Genomic DNA, 21,699 nt, shown 5'->3' on the forward strand with positions numbered 1-21,699 from the left:
TAGCAAATAGTATGGAGTAAAACCCAAACAACAGAGTCTTTGCACACACTTAATCTGATTACTTGCATTATCTCAGTAGAAAAGGTTATTTTCCAAAGAGGCCATGGATTCGTTTTATGATTTTTTAGAGTAACAAATCTTGTAGAATTCTAAGTTCCCATCAAGTAAAGGAGTTCCCACCTTACCCATTTCCTCCAAACATATGCTATGGCACATCAGAATGTATTATCTCATTAAAAAACATCATGCTTTTTGTCAGCCTGATTCTGTTCATTTGCAGTGGCATAAAATACATCCCTACTCCCAGAATTCTAACTTCAAACCCAAATTCAGCAAATGTATCTATAGACCAGAATGGATAACACAAGCACAATTGTATTTCACAGAAGACATCAAGGTAATATTCTCCAGATTTGGAGCTATTGAAGATTAGATGCTTAAGCAGATCCAAGTTCCAACGTCCAGTGTTTTGTTATCATACTGGAAAATTGTGTATCTGCACTGTTTCTCCAGGTTAATGTCCATCTCAGACATGTCAGCACACTACCTGACTGAGAAATAAAGACAAATATAATACACTGCAGAAACAGCAGAAAAGAGTTCTTTTTTCACATCAGCCAACCTGAGTAATGGGTATCTCAAACCTGGTAACATCAGATGTGTCACATGAGAAGTTTGCATTTCTTTAACTTTGTTTAACTGCTGAGATCACTAAATTGCACACTGAAATACCTGAACTTAGTAACAGCCTTGGGAAATGAAAACAGGTCTAAACATATACAGTAATTGTTAAGAACAACATACTGTATTTAGTATGTTAAGGAAGTGTCTTCTGCATATCATCAAATTTTAGGTAAAAGTAAAGCAAATTACTCAAGAGGTATTGTCCTTTAAATCCATTAAGATTCAAAATTGAGTTTGTCATAGCAAGATACAGCATGTTTAAATGTAACTAGAAAATCCTCTCTGGACAAGTTTCAGCAGCAGAGTTAAAAGTTGCCAAAAAGAGTGCTAGTAAGCAAAAGTATGCCCATAGTTTGCTTTAATACTAGAAAGATAGCTAAAAATATCTTTACATACTTGAAAAATCCCTACAAATAAGAGGCACCAATGATGATCTGTTTCAGTTCTGAAGGAACTGACTGAAGAAAACAGGATTTATCCACCTACCTAATATTGCCAGGAAATACACAAGGCTGCTGCTTTAAAACCTTCACACATTCACAGTGAGTTGCACATGCCTAAATTCACAACACTTACATCCAGAAAGATGACCACCTATATTACATTTAAATCCTTCACATGACATCATCTTTACCATGGAAAATCTGATCAAAAGCAACAGGTTTTCAAATATTCAGTAAGCCAAACACCTGAATTTGGGGTGCTCCCAAGTAATAAGCATCCAGTTCTATTGGTAGGTCCTTTAAATGAGTGACCAGCACACTGGTTACCCAGTGAACAGCCTTTAAAATGGACAAAAACTAAAGTGTGCTTTTTTTGGCTGGTTTGTTTTAATGGGACAGAGAAGACAGCACTAAGAAAGACAGCTTGCTAATTGGGAATATTTTTAATACATCTAGGGAATAAACTGCATGAAATATTTCATCCAACTCCATTTGAATGTAATATTCAATTTATATGCCAGGAAAAATTCTTGAAAGGAGTGCTATCAAGTAAAGCTGAATAAACTACCTTAATATGCTTAAAATTTGTCTAATTATATGGGCTTCAAATACAATTTACAGCATCATTTAAAAACTAACTACACTTCCATAAACAATTGTAGAAAATACTTTGCCCTATGGTAGCAAAATACATAGCATTGGCCATATAATGAAAACATACAATAATTGTTTGAGTTTTGCTGACATTATTACTGACACGATTCTAACCACAAACTAAAAAATCAGGAGGGAGGTAAAAACAAGTTGAAAGAATTATGATAAAGCAATGGAAAAAGAAAAATGCTTTTTGAAGGTGGCTGGATTACTTCTAATGTAATTTAAGCTAACTGAAAGTGTATACTGTTGTATGTAAAGCTACTTCCATAGAGCAAGAGAATTAAAAGACAGTGGCTGCTACATTTCTAGTTTTGAATTTGCAAAAGGGAGTTCAAAATTAGATAAATGTATGCAGTAAACTTAGGGCTCAACACAGTAGGCTTGAAGGCTACATGGTTTTAGTAACAGCATCCTTAACATATTGTGATGAGAAATACACTCCCATGATCTGTGATATGAAATGGAGGAAATAAGGAAAAGGCAATTACTTGGGACTCCCTTAATGCTCTGAGAAGTTTTATTTTGACTTCAGTTGTGTTACAAAAGTAATTTTCATGTTATCCTGGACAGTGGAAATACAGGCAAGATTGAAATTCTGACCCTGTAGAAACCCTTTAGAGCTTGAGGTGTGCTGGGTGAGGTCTCCAATTTTCACATCATTTTGATAACTTAAATGCCAAAAAGCAAAAGGGGTTGAATGAAAATATAAAAAGAGAAACAACTTAAACAAAAAGTGGGTGGAAGTGCCTTACCAGTTTTGGGTGTCAAACTCAAATCTGTGTCAGAAGAAGAGGACTGTCGACTGTAGGACTTGGAAGGTGAAAAGGAATAGGTTTGATTTTTCAGAGGGGTGGAGGGTCCTGATGAATATGTATTGGGATTGGGATCTTCATTGAAAGGAATCCTGCCAGAAGAAGGTGGAAACATATTCAGTAATCCTGTGCCAAAGGACCTGGCTGACAGCAGCATGATCCAAACACCAGGATGGGACTGGGGCAGGGCCAGCAGCTATTCCTTAGGAGCAAGGCTGGGAATGAGGCCAGAGGCAAAGAAATGCTGTTTTACCCTCTCAGCATCCTACAGACAGATGCTCATCATCTACAATGAAACAATTAAGCTAAATGAAAGGCATGAGATGTGACAAAAAATCATATATATATATATATATATGCAAAATAAAAAAATTGAAAAGTTTATGGCTTAAAAATCTGGTCAAATACACAATGCTTTGAGTTAGTTTAATAAAGAAAAAATGATTTCAAATTACAGCTGTGTTTATACATATTTATACACTTATGTATATACACATATGCATTTTAAGGTAAAAAAAAAATGTTTCCTTATCCTATAGCATCAGCAGCATGCCACAGCTAAAAACAGAGCAAAGAGGAGAATCTTTATGGGAACAACTCTATTGACAAACAGCTTCTTTATGCACAGCTTGACTTACCTGCTCTCTAAAACCATCTCTTCCACAAATGGCACAGACCCTTCCTAGAACCACTTTAAAACCTACTGCATGTGAATTATGTTTGAAAGCAATTAGGAGCTCAAATCAATGTTTCCCAGTTACATCACCTATGGTTTTAGTTAATTTCACAGGAAGCAAGAGCATGTTAAAGTGAAGAGTGTGGCTTTGTGGAAGAGACTGATGCATCTCCAAGAACCTATCCTGCACTTCCTCGAGCTGCAGCACCCTGGTAGCAGCAGGTGTGTCCGTGAGGCAATGAGGGAGGAGAGTCCCTGCCTACCCTGCCTGCCTGCCCTGTGGGCACTGTGCCTGCGGCTGCCTCTCCCCAGCTGTGAGTGTCAGCAGACTCGTACCAGTGTAGATGAGAGTGGGAACAGACACAGAGAAGTTCTGAGTGAGCCGTGAGCCAGTAGCAGTGTGAATTGGGCTGTTGTGGGTCGAGCGGCATCCATGGCTCGGCGCGTGAACCAGCGGAGACCTGAGAGAGTTTGCAGCCAGGGTGGAAGAAAAGAAAACAATACATACAAACAGGTTGCAAAGTTATGTTACCAATGATTTCAGGGAAGTTCAGATAGAGGAGATCTCTTACTCTAAGCAGACTCTAAGATTGCAATTCCTAGCATGCAAGAGTCCAGATGAAATAAAAGAAGGGAAAGGAACAGCTTAAGCACTTGCTTGTGACTGCATCATGGATTTCTGGCAACAGGCCATCAGGTAAGTAAAGCCAAGAATAAGAAGAATCAAATTAGTTGATCTTGCTGCCTTAGAGAAACATTCCCATTTTTTGAACTGAGACAATACCCATCACCAAGCTGAACGTGGATAATGTGGGAGGTGGAATTTCCACATTTTGCTGCAGAGTGAAAGCCACTGGCTTATTTATGGGTACTTTTTAAGTTGATAATTACTAGGTCTACCTTTTTTGTTTTTAAACACCACGCTGTTGCTCTATGCTGCACTGTATCCTGAAGCTCTTTTAAAGGCAATTTTTTAACATCAAGACAAGTCAAACAAGCTATGCCGTGAAATAGAAAACAGTAATTTTTAAAAGTCAGCTCATATTTTGCAAAATTCTGCAGAGCAAAAAATGCCACGCCTCTCTTGCAGTGACAGAACAGTTCAAGTTAATGAAAACAGCTACTTCATTTAATACATCTAGAAATACAGGATATGTAACACATTTCTTGGTGCAGTTTTTTCCTTCCTGTATTGCTCTACAAAACAGAAAAAAACTAATTTATCCTTGCAAAAAAGTAGCAACAGTTGAAAGAAGACTGCAAGTATATTTCTATTAATTTGTATGCATATCAAAACATTGCAATCAAACTGTTTTGTGCTGCAGTACATATGACAAAAATCACAAAATTCTAATTCTCATAGTAAAAAGATTTCTCTGCAAGTTCACTGTCTGCCTGTTTTGCCATAGTCCTCCTTGTTTTACAAGAGTAAAAAGCAAAGCTCACAATAAAAGATGAGACCTCTTTGGGGTCATTGTCTAAATTACTGACAGAACGATCAGAATTCAAAACTTATCTTCTCTTATACACTTATAAACACTTAGGCTTGAACCAAAAGTATATTTGTGAGAGGTCCTCACAAAAACGCTCATTGCACAAACACAGCATCAAAGAAGAACAAATTACAGTTAAACTGGTGGATCACAAGCCAAGGATATGTAGTGCTATTGCTATATAAATACAAAGAAAGTCATCTTAAGTAAGAACTACCACTCCAGTTTCTACTGAAATAACAACTCATCCAACCTAAAACATTTCAGAATCGTGGAATAGAAAACTTTTTCCAGACAAATAAAACTACAAAAGAAAAACAAATTCAGGGGGAAAAAAGAAATCACACTGGTTATGAAAAACTGAATGAGTATGAAAGGAAGAGAGGTGAAACTTGTTTTCCTACAAGCTACTAATTCATACTTACTCCTTCATTTCTTTGGATGGGGAGTTACATGCAGGTAAAAATGCTGATGTGTTACTTAATTTATCCAACGTGCAGGCTGTTCCTATGGCTCTCACTACAAGTCCAGACTCTCCCTCCAAATCAAAACACTGCAAATAACCAACAACAGCATTTCCTCTCATTTCAAGCACCTTCAAGCCAATCTTCCTTTGTAATTCACCTACAAAACAAAAGATAAAGAGCTCAGAGTTGCAGTGAACTTCTATTCTCTTTTGGGGTCTTTGACATCTTTAAAATCTATATGAACAAACATCTATAATTTCTTATTTACTGATTTATTTAAGCATATTTCAACTTATTTCCTACTTTTTGCCCCTCTACTGCAAACCAAACACTGCCCTCCTATTAACTGCACACAAGGACTGAAAGACAGTGACTATAAGAAACCAGTCTGTCAGTGATGCCTTTTTAGGAGGACATAATTAAAAAACTAATGATTCTGTGTAGCTGGATTGCCTTGGTAATAACTAAAGTGGAAAATATCATCTGTGTACCTGGGGCAGTGTCAGCACCCCCCCAGGCAGGGCCCCGTGCCCCCCCAGGCAGGGCCCCGTGCCCCCACAGGCAGGGCCCCGTGCCCCCCCAGGCAGGGCCCCGTGCCCCCCGGGCAGGGCCCCGTGCCCGTGCCCCCCCAGGCAGGGCCCCGTGCCCCCCGGGCAGGGCCCCGTGCCCGTGCCCCCCCAGGCAGGGCCCCGTGCCCCCACAGGCAGGGCCCCGTGCCCCCACAGGCAGTGTCAGCACCCCCCCAGGCAGGGCCCCGTGCCCGTGCCCCCCCGGGCAGGGCCCCGTGGCCCCCACAGGCAGGGCCCCGTGCCCCCACAGGCAGGGCCCCGTGCCCCCACGGGCAGGGCCCCGTGCCCCCACAGGCAGGGCCCCGTGCCCCCCCGGGCAGGGCCCCGTGCCACCCCGGGCAGGGCCCCGTGCCCCCCACAGGCAGGGCCCCGTGCCCCCCACAGGCAGGGCCCCGTGCCCCCCACAGGCAGGGCCCCGTGCCCCCCACAGGCAGGGCCCCGTGCCCCCCAGTCAGGGCCCCGTGCCCCCCCGGGCAGGGCCCCGTGCCTGTGCCCCCCCGGGCAGGGCCCCGTGCCCCCCCAGGCAGGGCCCCGTGCCCCCCACAGGCAGGGCCCCGTGCCCCCCCGGGCAGGGCCCCGTGCCCCCCACAGGCAGGGCCCCGTGCCCCCCCGGGCAGGGCCCCGTGCCCCCCACAGGCAGGGCCCCGTGCCCCCCCGGGCAGGGCCCCGTGCCCCCCCGGGCAGGGCCCCGTGCCCCCCCGGGCAGGGCCCCGTGCCCCCCCGGGCAGGGCCCCGTGCCCCCCCGGGCAGGGCCCCGTGCCCCCCGGGCAGGGCCCGTACCTGACATGAGCGAGATGAGCCTCTGGCGGGCCTCGTTGGAGGCGCGCGGGGTGCGGATGCGGTCGATCCACTGGTACTCGGGGTCCTCGTTCACCACCAGCTCCTCCACGAAGCCGTGGATCACCACGGCCCGGTAGCACTTGGGGATGGACGTGGCTGCACAGACACACAGAGCCAAGGGGTAAGAGACAGGCCTCCCAGCCAAACACAGCACAAAACCATCAAATTACACAAAGAAATTCTTTCATCCAGACAATTTTCTGTGAAAACGTGGTCACACCCAGGAAGTTTTGCTCATGAAGTTGTGGAGCCCTGGTAAGATAACTGTCCAGTGTACCAGTTCCAGCGTGTACCTTTACGAAACCTTTTCACTTTGGGCCTCTTTAAAAGGATTTCAACCCAAAATAACACCATGTGTGCATGCACAGGCACTGAAATGCAACTTCTGGACATTAAAAATCCCATTAGTTATGGGATAACAATCCCATAGTTTACATTGCTTTGAAACGTGAACAGTAAAAATGTGTTAAAAAAGAAAAGCAATTTGTGTCAATGTTATCTCTGATAGGTTGATGCAATGAGCTCCCTTGTCTGCCATGAGAAGGGAGACAGAAGAGGCAAAGAAAGGAAAGCACGGAAAAAGTTTTTGTCCAAATAAACTCTTTTCCTCTACTTACTGCAAAAAAATTTGACTCCACAGGATGACTGCCTAAATCTGTTTAAATCATTGAAGAGATCTACTTTCACCACCACGTTGATCTCCCCACGTATACCTATCAATAAAAACCATGAAATACCAGAAGTTATAACAATGTAACTGAATCAATACAAAACTAGACCTATAAGTTATTTCCTTTTATTAGTAATTAATGCCAGAGGAGCAGGAAGCCATAGCCTTGCCTCTCAGGTCTGCTGCAGAGACACTGGCTCAGAGGAAGTTTCTAGCTCTGCCAAGCCCGTGGGGCTGAAGCAATTAAAGCAACACTCCTCAAATGCCTGTCTGCACCAAACAGAACTTGACAAGAAAGATGGGACTGGGGAAAGAGAAGCCATCAGCCTCTTGATGCTGCAGTGGCCTCTGCTGCAGGGTGCTCTCTCTGCTCAGTTTCCTCCCTGAAACAACTTCAAAACTGCACTAAAGCTCCCCTCTGAAGTTCAGCCCAAGGAGAAATATTTATGGTTCTTTCTTGAACCACAAAGTGACACAGGAAGTGTCTGCAAAATACTGTAACTGTGACAAGAACTACATAAAAATAAGCTATTAGTCCTTTTAGACAAAGGTTAATTTTCGACTGTGATTAAACCTTACTAGAAATGGAATATTTTCTATCACAGAACCATTCCTCTTTGACTTCTCTACTTTCCTGTTCTGAGCTTTTTCTTCTTTTTCCCCACCCAGTAACAAAATCATTTCCCATATTATAGGTTCTGACATATTGAGGACTAAACCTGATGAGTCTGATCTCTCGTGTCTTCAGAAGCCTTTATCACATCAGCATATGACTGAAACAGCAGCACTGGATTTGTTGTTCAGCTCAGACATTACTGCAATAAAATCAGCTGCATCTCCCTTCCAAAATGCCAACAGGAAGAAGCCTTCATTTATTGTAACAGAAAATGCCTCAGGGTTATACATTTTCACAAACAATCATGTTGAGGTGAAAGAAAAAAAATTTAATACAAACTTATGAACATTATATTTATTCTTTTTTAAGGAAGTGTCAATTAATGCTTGCCAAGAATCAAGATAATTGGAATCTAGTGCTATGAGCATGAAAATAAAAGAATTCCAATTTTACTTACACAGAAAAAAGCTATGAAATACCAACATATCTGGAGAAATATAGAGAAATCTAACTCTAACCTACCAGCTGTACACATCCTGAAACAAGTGTTTGCATAATTTAGCTCCAGAAGAAAATGTGTGATAGGAAAATGTGCATAGGATAAAAAAGTTAATTAAAAACCAGTAATTTTACAAGATTTCTTAATATTTCTACTTGCTGTAACTGGTTTAAATGCAAAAAATACTGTGCATCAGTTATGATGAGCATCTGGTGAACACCATAATTTATTTCCCAGCAATGATTTATAATTAGCTTTGAACATCATTAGGTCATTTAATTCACCCTGAATAATGAACGAGGGGGACAATGGCAGCCACAGAGATGTTCTGCACAAGGTATCCAAACAGCAAGTTAATTGCTCTAAACTGACATTGCCTCACTGAGACAAAAGCTGCTCCATTAAAATCAAAAGCAAAAATACCATTGCCTTTATTTTCTCATACCTTCAAGACATTCTGATGAAATCCACCTAGCCCTGAGAGCACTTATTGCAGGGAAAGGATTTCATCCTGCTGAAGATCTCATATCCTTGTCCCTTCATCTCAAGTGAAGTTTATCCCAAATCCCAGGAAGGCACACTTCAAGTAACCCCAGTAAAATTGCATTTGTTTAGCAAACACGTGGTGATTAGACATATATGTCTGAGTCTTTTCTTTAATCTGAAATTTGCAGTAACTAGTGAAGATGTTTTCCCACTTGTCACCAGTCCTATGGAAGGAATTCTGCCAAGCACCAGTCTTTACTCCCCTGCCAGAAATTTTCTCATGTCAGAAAATAAGGGGAAAAAAAGCCAGGAAAGTAGTTTTCCAACTCCAAAGCTAAAGTTATTACAAATTTCTGAATACAGCTTATGAGATTGTACGAAGCAGATTAGATTTCCAACAAGCCCGCTTTAAATCAGCAAATCTTACCATGAATGGTATCATAAATTGGAAACCACCCTGAAATCACCGTGGCTGCCTCACTGTAGAGCAGAGGATCAATGTCTATGTACACCTTGCCAATGGCATCGTTGGCACTGTACGTATCGTGGTCAAGAACTGTGATCTGCAGGGGCTCATCCTGCAGCTCCTCATCATCCACCTGCACAGCAAATATTAACAAAAGCTGAGCATTTCAAAATGTGCAGGGAAAAACTGCTCAAAAACAAATGCAGAGGAGAGTTCCTAATGGACAGTGACACAGACAAATCCACAATGTCAGCTTCCTGAAGGCTGAACAGCACATTCACTCATTTTGGTTTTATCCTTCAGAGCCTGGTGAGATCCTGGAAACAGAGCTACCACTGGGAGAAGAACAGAAAGCACAATTACAGAGACTATTCATTTTAAAATTCCACAATATTTTAAGTTGCACTTAAAAGATTGTCCACCTATCTCCACAATACAAACTGATACATAAATAACTGATATATAAATAAATAAATAAAATAAGGAAGAAAGGAAAAGAAAGAAAGAAAGGAAAAGAAAGGAAAAGAAAGAAAGAAAGAAAGGAAAAGAAAGAAAGAAAGGAAAAGAAAGGAAAAGAAAGGAAGAAAGGAAGGAAGGAAGAAAGGAAGAAAGGAAGAAAGGAAGAAAGGAAGAAAGGAAGAAAGGAAGAAAGGAAGAAAGGAAGAAAGGAAGAAAGGAAGAAAGGAAGAAAGGAAGAAAGGAAGAAAGGAAGAAAGGAAGAAAGGAAGAAAGGAAGAAAGGAAGAAAGGAAGAAAGGAAGAAAGGAAGAAAGGAAGAAAGGAAGAAAGGAAGAAAGGAAGAAAGGAAGAAAGGAAGAAAGGAAGAAAGGAAGAAAGGAAGAAAGGAAGAAAGGAAGAAAGGAAGAAAGGAAGAAAGGAAGAAAGGAAGAAAGGAAGAAAGAAAGGAAAAGAAAGAAAGGAAAAGAAAGAAAGGAAAAGAAAGAAAGAAAGAAAGGAAAAGAAAGAAAGAAAGAAAGAAAAAATTTAAGGTAAAATACCTCAGAGGCCTATTATGCTCTGAAGTTTATGGTGTTCCCATCACTGGTCAGTGGCTTAAAAGCAGGTATTTTACACAGCCTGCAGTAAAAGTTCAGTAATTCTACACATGCAATTTCCTAAACAAATGCAATAATCCACCTACATATAACAACCATTTTCTTTTAGGACTAAGACAACTATTTAACAAATTTTCGTGTTCAATGTCACAAACCAAGAATTAAGTTTGCTAACTGCAATGGGATGACTCATCTAAGTGTTTGCAGAATTGTGATACTGCCTTAGTGCATGGGAAATCAACCAGAACTACACATTCAAGTGTTTCAATAATTAATTTATTCTAAACATAATCCTCATTTTTTAAGTAGTAAAAAAATGAAAGAAACATGTAAACACTCATTCAGGGCATAATGTCAAAGGACACCAACAAATTAGATCCTGGAAAGCAACAAGCAATTACAGGAAAATGCTGCATGCCCTCATTATTACATAAGGAAACGAGAAGAGAAAGTGTCCAACAATTGTTGTCCAAGCTATTTATTTTGTAATCTTCACAGAGGAATTTTTCATTTTCTCCTCTGCATGATCCTTGCGACCAAATGTAAGACTTCAAATACCAATTAACTTCCCTTGCTCAAAATTAAAAAAAGCCCAGAGAACACTTGTACTTTCATATATATGTACTTCTTTACACATCCTTGTACTGATAACTGTTCTGAAAAGCCTAACCCCTGCTGCCCTTCCCCACCTTCACTGCAGCACTCTCTTTTCTAACAGAACAACATTCAAGCTGGATCCAACCTGGCAAGCTTTTATCTTCACAACCACTCCTAGAAAGCCAAAGAGACGCCCTTGGCAAACAGGGCCTGGCTGGAGCTGGGCTTGCTGGAAAGGCTTTGAGCATGTAAACACAAAACACTTCAGTGCTCACTCTCTGCTGGAAATGCAATTGTTTAATTAAGGCAGCTAAACCAGAGCGTCTATGCAGTCACAGGCCAACTCTTAAAAAATACTTACCTCAAATTTGAACCACTCAGAATTCCACTGAGGATTAAGTGATTTGGGATACACATCTGTCTTAAATGTTGTATTTCCAAATTTCACCTAAAAATGCAAACATTCAATTAGCAATTACAAATATTAACAAAAAGATTTTGAAACTCATTTAATTGACAAATGCAAATAATTTCAAATACATATTTCAACAAATCATTTTCTTTTCACTGAGTGGCTCTTAAACTCAATTTACATATATCAGTATCCATGTGTCAATGACATTTCCAATCAATCTCTCTCTCATCCTGTCATTCTACTAAAATTGTTTCTTTTCCTCTTCAATCATTTGAGAGGCAAAAATATCACTTATATTGGCTATTCAAAGTCACTTCACATACTAAACATTGATAGTTTATTACTCTTCTCTCTAGGATTTCTCAATCAGCTTCACAGACAATTGATGATAGAAATATAAAATCAAACTGTACTTGAGATATACAGAGAGAGGACTACTAAAAATGAATATTTTCCATACTTTTATGGCTTATTGCACCTTCAACCACATAATAACCTACTTCAGCACTAGCCATATGGTCTCCACAGGCATCTATTTCAGGCTAAACCCATTTGGGTTTTGTGGGGGCTTCTTACTTCCTTTTTTAAAGTGAAACTGAATTTCTGTGATGCTCCATACATCAGGAAGCCACCCAGGACATGGAAGAGACTTATTTCACTGCAGCTTTCATTTCAAACCATTTACAAACACCTGGAGTTCTCTGAGTGCTGCCTCTCAAAGAAATGAGCACTGCACCTCATACCAGGTACTTACTAATACTCAAATTTACTTTTTTAAATTTATTCAAGATTCTTAAGGAAGATAATGACTAGGCAGATAGAAAAGAAATGCTGGAGTTAGAGGTGTGTCGATTTTGACAGCTTTTACCTTTTAAAAGGCTAAACACATTTTGGAAACTAAGTTTAGGCCTGGATGTGACCACGGCAGTAGTTTTGCTGAAGACAGTGTTAAGTGACCACCTGGAACATTTCAGTAACATAGTGATTATCTTGCACAGGTGCATCTCCCAGCTCTGAAGGATTCTGCACTTGCTTAAGTACAATCAGGTGTTGCTAGCACTGGCTGCAAGGGAGCTGCCAATTAGATACCAGTTCTGGCTCCAGAAGCTGCCAGGATCCAACAGTCCTGAGCTCCACCCAGCCTATTTTAAGGCATTATCTTGGGAGTAAATCAGTTCCCTTGGAGCCCCAGGCAGTTATAACTGAATTTCCCTGGTGCTCCAGCTAGGTCATTGAAGCTGGTAGAGATAATAAAACACCACACTGCTGTCCCCTGTGCAAAGTCAAAAGCACATTTATGGAAGAAATTGTAACAAAATATGCTGAGTTGGGACAAGGATCATTGTGCTCGGGCTAGTTAAGTCCAAGTTTTGCATAAGCTGAGTGAAGTAAGAGCTCTTCATTCTCTTCTCATTTTCTTTTCTAGTTCTAAGTTTATATTGTAATATTTAACAAGGAAATTTAAGGTTAGTGAACAACTACAACCTTAACATCTGCTTTTCATTTTTATTTAAGAAAAAACACATTGTGGTTTTTCAGCAATCTCACATAGAAAAGTGAAACAATAGTTTCAATCTCAACTTATTTTGCAATAAATCTCACCTGCTGTATTGCCTACTCCATACAGGGAAAGGGAAGTTCCCTCACACTGTTCCTAATTAACAATCCTGAAAGCAAGGCCCTCATCTGGGTATTTCTATACCCTTATCTGTGCCAAGACACCCATGGAACTGCATGCCAACCCAGCTAAGCAAGCTGATCTTGAAAATGTTTATTTTCCTTTTTTGCTATGCTAGTATTTTACTACACGAATTTCGACAATCTACTTTGCTGCACTGCCAGTAGGGCTGGGAATAAGTGCCCCACAGAAGAGGAGAGCTGTTTCTCACAGAAGAGGAGAGCTGTTTCTCCTAACACAGAGTAAAACCAGGCCAAATGGAACTCTGTGAACTGCATTTCCTAGTCCTGTTTTCCCTGTCTCCCAGGAGCAAGCATCAGAGTTCTAGTAATTTTAGACTGGATTAACAGGCAGCCTGCAAGAGAAGCTTTTAAAAATTAAAACATGACCGGTGAAATAGCTGACAAAACAATGAAACACTAAGTTTCATGTAATCAAATAAAATTATGTACTATTTCTGCTCCACTGAAAGGCTGGAATACATCCTCACTTTACCACCAGCTTACTCTTCCATTAAGCAATGTCCTTAGAGTCTATCACCAACCAAATTTTTAAGCACCAAATTAAATCAGGACTTACATATCCCAAATTTTATTTTTATATTAACATATTTTCCAGTGTATACCGGTCTAGTAAAGCATTCTGTCTTCCTACCTTAATTCCACAAGGGTCATGTAACAGGAATCGTAAGAAGGCTTGGATAGGAAGGGACCCATTCAAACCCCTGTGACGGGCAGGGATGGCTCCCATTGGAGCACATGGCTCAGAGCCCCATCCAACCTGGGCCTAAATAATTCCACTTACTTTGCACTTCAACTTATTTTACAGTGCCTTCCTGAGAAGACCCTACGTATCGCCTGCAAACTACATGACTGCAAAAAAGGTTGAAGCTAGATACTCTGGGTACAATAAAGTGTTTAAACACGCAAGTAATATTAAGTATTTGTTGACTAAAAGCCCCCTTTGAAAACATTTTAGTATTTCAAATGTTTTAAAAGGAAAGACGAACATTGGCCTTAAAAGTAAAGCCCGTACAACCACCCATATACTCAGCAATACAACTGATATAAAGATGATTTTATTACTTCGCCATCCTCCCTGCAACACGTCTGTCTGATCAGAGACTCGCTGAGGCTGGAAACGCCCCGTGAGACCACCGAGCCCGAGCTGGGACCGACAACCACCGGCACACCCAGCACCGAGTCCCGAGCACCTCCACCGCCCCGGGCAGCCCGTTCCGATGGCTATCACCCCTTCCCGGAGCGGCTCCCGCCGCTGGCCCACCCCGGGCAGCCCGTTCCGATGGCTATCACCCCTTCCCGGAGCGGCTCCCGCCGCTGGCCCACCCTGGGCAGCCCGTTCCGATGGCTATCACCCCTTCCCGGAGCGGCTCCTGCCGCTGTCCCGGGCAGCCCGTTCCGATGGCTATCACCCCTTCCCGGAGCGGCTCCCGCCCCTGGCCCGGGCAGCCCGTTCCGATGGCTATCACCCCTTCCCGGAGCGGCTCCCGCCGCCGTCCCGCCCGCCCCGCTCCGCTCCCCGGAGCGCCGCTCGGGCCCGGCAGGTGCCTCCCCACGCGGGCCCGGCCCGCCGCCCCGCCACCAACCTCCACGAAGGCGTCGGTCAGGTCGCTGGCGCGGTCCATCACCGGCAAATGGCGCCCCGCCACGATCTTGACCTTCAGCTTCCCCGGCATCTTCCTCCTCCCGTGCCCCCCCTCTCCCCCTCCTCCTCCTCCTCCCGCGGCCGCAGCGACAGCGCCACCGCGCCTGTGCCATGGAGCGGCGGGCGCGGCTGCGCATGCGTGGGGGCCGCGCCGCACGGCCCCGGCCAGCGGGAGCGGGAGCGGGAGAGGGACAGGAGCGCCGGGCCCGGGGCCTGGAAGAGAGCTCGGGAGGGCACCGGGGCCGGGATTGCCGGGCTGCAAGGGAGCTCGGGACAGGAGCCCCGGGACTGCCGGGCTGCAAGGGAGCTCGGGACAGGAGCCCCGGGACTGCCGGGCTGCAAGGGAGCTCGGGACAGGAGCCAGGGCAAGGCCCCTGCCGGGGCACGGCTACCCAGAGCCGGGGACAGGGAAAGGGGCTCCGGCTGCTCGATGGGCCCGCCGCCTGAGCGCCGAGCCATCGATGGTGGCGCTAGAGCGGACCGGGCTGCGCCCCGGAACCGGCACCCTGCACCCCGCACCCCGGAACCCGCACCCTGCGTGCCCCATCCCGCACCCCGCCCGGGCAGCAGCCTCTGCGTGCTCTGCCTGCCCCGGGAAGCAGCCGGTGCGCCCCGGGATGCTCTGCCTGCCCCGGGAAGGAGTTGCTCCCAGTTCAAAGGGAGCCGGGAGCACGCGTGCATCCCCAGATATTGTGGGAGTCTCATGTAAAAGCTTTAAAAACAGCACCCAGACCCCCCCGGCCAGTGGGTTGGCTTTGTTTTTTAATCGAAAGACAAATATTTACAGTATTTTCAGGATTATGGATAGATTAAATGGAATTTAGCTATCAAAAATAGGATTTGAAACGGTTCCTGCAGCCAGGCTGTAACTTTCTGATGCCTGAAAAAGCTCTTTGTTTAGGTACTAGCACTGTGGGAGCTTGGCAAAAAGCAGAGGAGCGGGACTGGGGCAGGGTGGTCCTGCAGGCGGGGTGCGGGGCCCGGGCTGTGCGGGACCCCGCGGGGTGAGGGCTGTGCCGCTGGGCTGCTCAGCAGCTGGAGCAGAAAGGAGCCCTTGTGCTCTGCTTAAGCGCTCCTCAGGTGCTGAGCCAAAGAGTAGATCTCCTGGGATTATTTCCCCTTCTTTCTAATCTTACAAAAAGACTAAATAATGTTATGGGCTGGAGTGCGATACACCAAACAAATCATGTGACTGCTTTGCAGTGCGTGGTGTAGGGAATTGAGAGTAGGGATCTTTGGCTGGCTGTCCCCGGGCTGCCTGCAGCGAGTCCCACCAAGGCAGCCCTTTGTCTCTTGGGCTTGTTTGGAAGTTACCCTTGGAACAATCCATACTGTTGCTAATATTCATCATATCCAAGTCAATTGTAAACAGGCTAAATGCTTGTTTTTAACTCATCCCTCCATGTTTGCCTGGAGTTCTGCAGTGAGAGAGCAGGAGGGGACTGGCGGTGCCGGCTGGCAGCAGTGAGCACGAGCCGGCTGTGCCCGCGGGGCAGGGGCTGTGGCATCCTGCCCCGGGTCAGCACCGGTGTGGCCAGAGCAGGGACTGTCCCCTGTGCCTGGCAGTGGTGAGGGCTCTCCATGAACCTGGCACTCAGCTCTGGGCCCCTCAGCAAAAGGGAGACCTTGGGGGGCTGGAATGTGTCCAGAGAAGGAAACAGCTGGGCAAGGGGCTGGAGCACAAGTCCTGTGAGGAGCAGCTGAGGGAGCTGGGGGTGTTTGTCCTGGAGAAAATGAAGCTCAGGGGGACCTTGTGGCTCTGCACAACTGGCAGGAGGGACAGACAGGTGGGGTCAGGCTCTGCCCCAGGGAACAGGGACAGGACAAGGGGAAATGGGGTCAGGCTATGTCAGGGGAGGTTCAGGTTGGCATCAAGAATTTATTGGAATGGGTTGTCAAACATTGGAATGGGCTGCCCAGGGAAGTGATGGAGTCCCCACACCTGCAGGTGCTCGAGAGGTGACTGGATGTGGCACTCAGCACTTTAGTCTAGTTGACAGGGTGGTGATGGGTCCAAGGTTTGACTCAGTCTTGGAGGTCTTTTTAACCTGAATGATTCTGTGATTCTGAGACTACTCCTAATGCAGGTGTCTCGGTTTCAAAGACAGGTGTCTGCCAAGGAAGGCGGGAATGGAGAATGTGACCGCCTTCCCTCCGAATTACTATAACTTTTAATCAGGGGGCTTTCGGGCAAAGCTCTGTGGAGAGGCCGGGCAGGTCTTTGCCGGTGTGTGCAGTGTACCAGGGCAGAGGAGCACGGCACCCCGGCGGACAGGGCACGGCCCGGCACGGCCCGGCCCGGCCCGGCCCGCCTGCAGCTCCGGCCGCCGCCGCCAGGGGCGCTGCGGGCTCGGCTGCGCTGCTGCTCCGCGCCGCCAGGCGACGCTGTGCCGCCGGCTGCGTCCCGCGGGGACGGACGGACGGACGGACGGACGGACGGACGGACGGACGGGGCTGCACGGCGGGGATGGCTGCAGCGGGACCCTCGGAACGGCGGGCCGGGCTCTCCGGGCAGAAGGCAAGAGGCAGCGGAAGCTCGGCAGCTGCGGCAGGAGCTGCGGGGGTCCCGGTGGGCACTGTCCGTGGGTACGGTCTGGCAAAACCCGAACACGTGCCAAAGAAACGGTGGGGCTGGGCAGCGGCAGCGCCTCCCGATCCCGGCCGGGAGAGGCTCCCTGCAGGAAGAAAGGGCCCGGGGATCTCTCTGGGGCACTCGAGCAGATGATGAAGAGTCCTTCTTAGTGAGGTAGGTGTAAATCAGGTTCCAGGCCAACAGCCGCTCCCACAGGCACAGCTCCACTCACGGGGGAGAAGGCAGCAGGAGCCCAGCAGGGGCGGCGACATCTGCCCACGGCGGCCGCAGCCCAGCCCGCTTCCCCGGGAGTGCCGAGAGAGGGGGAGAGCCGGAGCCGCACCGAGCCCGGGGGCTGTGCCCAGCCCTGCTCCCCAGCCCGGGGGCTGTGCCCAGCCCGAATCCCCAGCCCTGCTCCCCAGCCCTGCTCCCCAGCCCGGGGGCTGCATCCAGCCCAAATCCCCAGCCCTGCTCCCCGGCCCGGGGGCTGCACCCAGCCCTGCTCCCCAGCCCTGCTCCCCAGCCCGGGGGCTGTGCCCAGCCCAAATCCCCAGCCCTGCTCCCCAGCCCGGGGGCTGCGCCCAGCCCGAATCCCGCAGTCTGTCCGTCTGTCCGCCCCCCAGCAGAAACCCCCAGCTAAGCTCGCAGCCAGCCGCAGCCCTCCCGTGGCGGCTCCTTTCGTCTCTCTGAACTGTGGATCGTTGTGGTTTCGACCTTAGCGACGGATGGAACAAAATTCCGTGAGAGAAAGAAACGAAAGGAAAAGTCCCAAACCCGACGCCAGGACAGCTGTGAAGAGCAAAGACCCAGGAAGGAAATCAGGAGCACAAGACATGCTACTGATGTTAAGGGTTTAGTTTAGACCAGAAATGAACTTTCTGAGTGGAATCCCCTGATCTCACCTGCTTAAACGTTGTTGTGGCTCGCATAAGCGGGCAGTGCCACAGCGTATGAACTGAGAAGTGTGAGGCAGCAGTACATCAAATACACTGTGTAGGTGTTTCAGGGCATTTGGGCCGTGGCAGCAAATTAAGCCAGGATTAAATAATCCACCAGAACTGTGGGTGGTGGGTCCTCAGCACTGCTTCACCCCAAAAATGGGGCCACTGATCCACTACACTACTTGTGAACACAGCCATTCTTAACTTCCCTGTTACAGAAAAAAGCTTTCAGCAGATGGGACCACAAAAACCCCCAACGTTCCCTGTGTTAGGTACAGCATTATTTGGCATTTTTTCATTTCTGGTGCACTGCTGTAGAGCCCAAGATAGAGAGAATGTAAAATAAATTCTGGGCTTCGAACAAGTAAAAACAACATTAAAGTGGACTTTGTTATGAGTTCTTTATTTCGGACAAAACTTGTGTTTATCCTCTGCTCTTGCTAACTAGCTTCACAGATGTCACCTAGTGAACATCTCAGTTCTCAGGGATTATGAAATACAGGGATTAATGCAATGCATATTTCTTTCTTGAAAGATTTCTGAGGATCCAGCTTTTTCAATGGAAGATTCTGTTAGCTGAAGGACTAGAAATCAGAAAACGCCTAATTTGGAGAGCCAGTTCCAATCTGGTTTTCAGGTACTTGGTAAGATGAATCAGATTTGATTTAATGCAGTGAGAAACTTGCTTGGTGTATTAGACCTACCTTGGGGCTGAGGATTTTCTGTGCTGGCAGAATGAGACTGGCTTTCCATAAATTAGCATGTTACTTCCCACCTTTCCTGCCAATGGCATTCCAGTTCTCTAGGGCCAGCCAGCGGGGACTTGTGAAAGGCAGCAGGGTCTGCTGAAAGTACACTCAGACCCCTAGAATTTATAAATTACTTGGGGCTTCCAAAACAGCATTAAACTGCCATCAGTTCTAGGCAAACGTAATGGATATACTGGAAACTAAAGCTATAGTATGTACATGCTCAGAACTCCACAGAAAATACTAAAAGGTGTTTTTTCATAATAAGGAAAAATGAGATGTGATACCTGACTTTGCATTTCAGTACCTGGATTGCCTCTTGCTGAGGCTTTTCCCTTCTGCTTAGAAGTGATGTTTATTAAGTCATGGCAATGGAAGTCCTGCTTCAGCTACGGTATGCTTAAGGAGCAGAATGTCTTACCTGAGCAGGTGTTGCTATGTATTGAATGGCTCTGTAACTCAACTAAACAACCAAGACTATTGCTAATTGCAACATTAAAGGCATCTCGTGTGGAACAGTGACTGTCAGAAAAATAGGGGACTTTTTTGTGGGTGATCTTGCCACTTAAAGGCAATGATCCATGTGTCCCTTCTTTTTCAGTCTCAAGTAAGAGAAAGAGTTTGTGATAGATATGCATGTGGAACCCTTAGTTTGGAAACTGACACTTCAGAGATAAGGTTTTCCTTATCTCTGAAGGTAACTTCAGTCTGCTGACCCATTCCATCAGGGCAGGTTTCAGTTATATTGGTTTACCACTTCAAGATGCAGATTAGAAGGTGGTGGTCTGGGTTTTCCTCAGGTTACAGCAGGACTTGGGGTGTGGTGGGCTGTCTCTCCTCCACAGGGAAAAGTGCTTTTGGATTACATTGCCTTTTGTTGATTTAAACAGAAACGAATGGAAAACTCTTTGGAGGGGTTTTAGTTTGTTGAAACACAGAAAAAATGCTTTTTACCTCTGGCCCACAGAAGATACTGGCCCTGTTTCTACTGCAGTTACTGTCCTAAGTGCTCTTTGAAAGAGGAACCGTTCAGCTACCATCAGTGCAGGAAATTGCAGGGTCAGACTTTGGTTTCTGGAAAAATTCCTGTATGTCTCTGTAAAACTAACCACACCTGAGGGACAACAATCCAAAAATATTTTTAATAATGCTCATAGGAGTTCTGTATCCAGAGTCGTGGATCCTTAGTAAAGAACCTCTGCATCCCAGGAAAAATCCCAACCTTCCCCCTGCTCTGTATGTGCTGTGCTGTGTGTCCACTGCAAGGATTTGGGTGGGCAAATCCTGGGATGGGGCAAAATCCCAGCCACTTCTGTTTGTAATTACCTGCGAGTGTCTGACTGACCCTGCAGCCCCAGTCCCTGTCATCAGAGTGTGAAATCCTCCCTCAGGAAAAGCAGTAAGGTGGAAACGTCTCCCTGCAGTGAGGAGATGGGGTTTATCATGGGCAAGGGCTCTGATTTATGCTGGAGGAGCTCTCTGCAGTTAGACTGTTTGGAAACAAGGCTAGAGCAACGTGAATGTCTGCTACCATCCACTGGAACAAAATCCTGCTACCACAAGGATCTCTGGTATAACAGTGTGGTGAGGGAAGCATGGAAGCCTGAGCCAATTCCAACTCCAAATATGTGCTTCATGTGTCTCTCCATTACCATTCCCCTCACACTGCCAATTCCACCACTAAATGACCTAGTTCCATGTCTATGTGTCTTTTAAATATCCCATAATATGTATGAAAAAAGCTTATCCAATGAACTCTAATTCCAGTAATATTCACAGTAATATTCCCATGAAGATCTAGTGAATTGAATAAAACCTAGTTGTCCTTTAAAGAAAAAAGAAGCCAAGAATTATTCTCAAAGCTTACATTCAAAAGGGTAAAAATAAAACCCATATGTCATAGTCCTAAAATTATATTTCTGGGGTTTTTTAATGTACCCTTGTTTCCTGTATATAAAAGGAAATTATTTCCTTTGGAAATGAGATCTTAGCACTCTATTCTTCTGAATGTAACACCTTTCCAGCAGTCTGCTCATGTCAATCTTCTGTGGACTTCAGCAGTTTGGGGTTTGGTCCATATCAAGCAGTTTGTAAAAACAGAGCCATTCAAATCATAATAATTATAATTCTGTTTCATTGTACTATTGCTGTCTGAAGGTCTTGATTTCCATCTAGCCTTGAAAGAGGTTGGATAAAATAAATATTCACTAGCACAGGAATGAATGCAATTGCCTACAGGGGAATCAAGCAACTGGATCTGATGCCACGTTCTCAGGCAATAATTTGATCTCATTTCTCTTTCTCACAGTTCTGAGAGGGAAATGAGATTGCATAGACTTGGTGCTTTTTCTGAGTGGCAATGGCAGAACTGGGGTATCAGTTCCCAGAGACTGAATCAGAACCATGTGCACATGCTCCACACAGAGCTTGAGTTACCCCAGAATAATAATAATAGCTACTCAGAGTCCTTCCATGTACAGTGTCCTAGTTAATTAGTCAGCACCTAGTAAATAATTTAATTAAATGCAGTTGTCAGCAGCGGTATTTATAGCCTTAAAAAAATAAATAGTCCTTCAGTGACACTTTCAGAGTTTCTGCCTCTTTTGCTTTTAAGACTCGAGACAAATGAGATATTTAATTGTGCTGGCAA

At 45.4% G+C, this 21,699-nt stretch overlaps 1 protein-coding gene and 1 long non-coding RNA gene across 17 annotated transcripts in view; one reads left to right on the plus strand and one right to left on the minus strand.

Annotated features, from left to right (window-relative positions):
- Positions 1-14,875, minus strand: part of C2CD5 (C2 calcium dependent domain containing 5) — a 58,909-nt gene extending 44,034 nt beyond the window's left edge. For 10 of the 16 annotated variants that reach the window (XM_059847981.1, XM_059847980.1, XM_059847978.1 and 7 more), the window contains exons 1-7: positions 14,729-14,875; positions 11,391-11,477; positions 9,340-9,511; positions 7,259-7,354; positions 6,582-6,737; positions 5,191-5,389; positions 2,537-2,688 (exon numbers count right to left, since the gene is read on the minus strand). In XM_059847981.1, coding sequence (XP_059703964.1) covers positions 2,537-2,688; positions 5,191-5,389; positions 6,582-6,737; positions 7,259-7,354; positions 9,340-9,511; positions 11,391-11,477; positions 14,729-14,818 — 952 coding nt within the window. In that variant the 5' untranslated portion in view covers positions 14,819-14,875. Of the gene's footprint in view, positions 1-2,536; positions 2,689-3,608; positions 3,734-5,190; positions 5,390-6,581; positions 6,738-7,258; positions 7,355-9,339; positions 9,512-11,390; positions 11,478-14,728 lie in introns of those variants that run through there. The other 6 variants (XM_059847989.1, XM_059847987.1, XM_059847986.1 and 3 more) reach the window with 2 other exon arrangements.
- A 2,323-nt stretch (positions 14,876-17,198) lies between these two features.
- On the plus strand, positions 17,199-21,190 carry LOC132328207 (uncharacterized). The gene is made up of 2 exons (XR_009486715.1): positions 17,199-17,373; positions 17,986-21,190. It is a non-coding gene; the product is annotated as an uncharacterized LOC132328207 (long non-coding RNA).
- Positions 21,191-21,699: the final 509 nt, after the last annotated feature.

This window comes from Haemorhous mexicanus, chromosome 5 (assembly GCF_027477595.1).
Source record: "Haemorhous mexicanus isolate bHaeMex1 chromosome 5, bHaeMex1.pri, whole genome shotgun sequence".
Lineage (NCBI taxonomy): Eukaryota > Metazoa > Chordata > Aves > Passeriformes > Fringillidae > Haemorhous > Haemorhous mexicanus.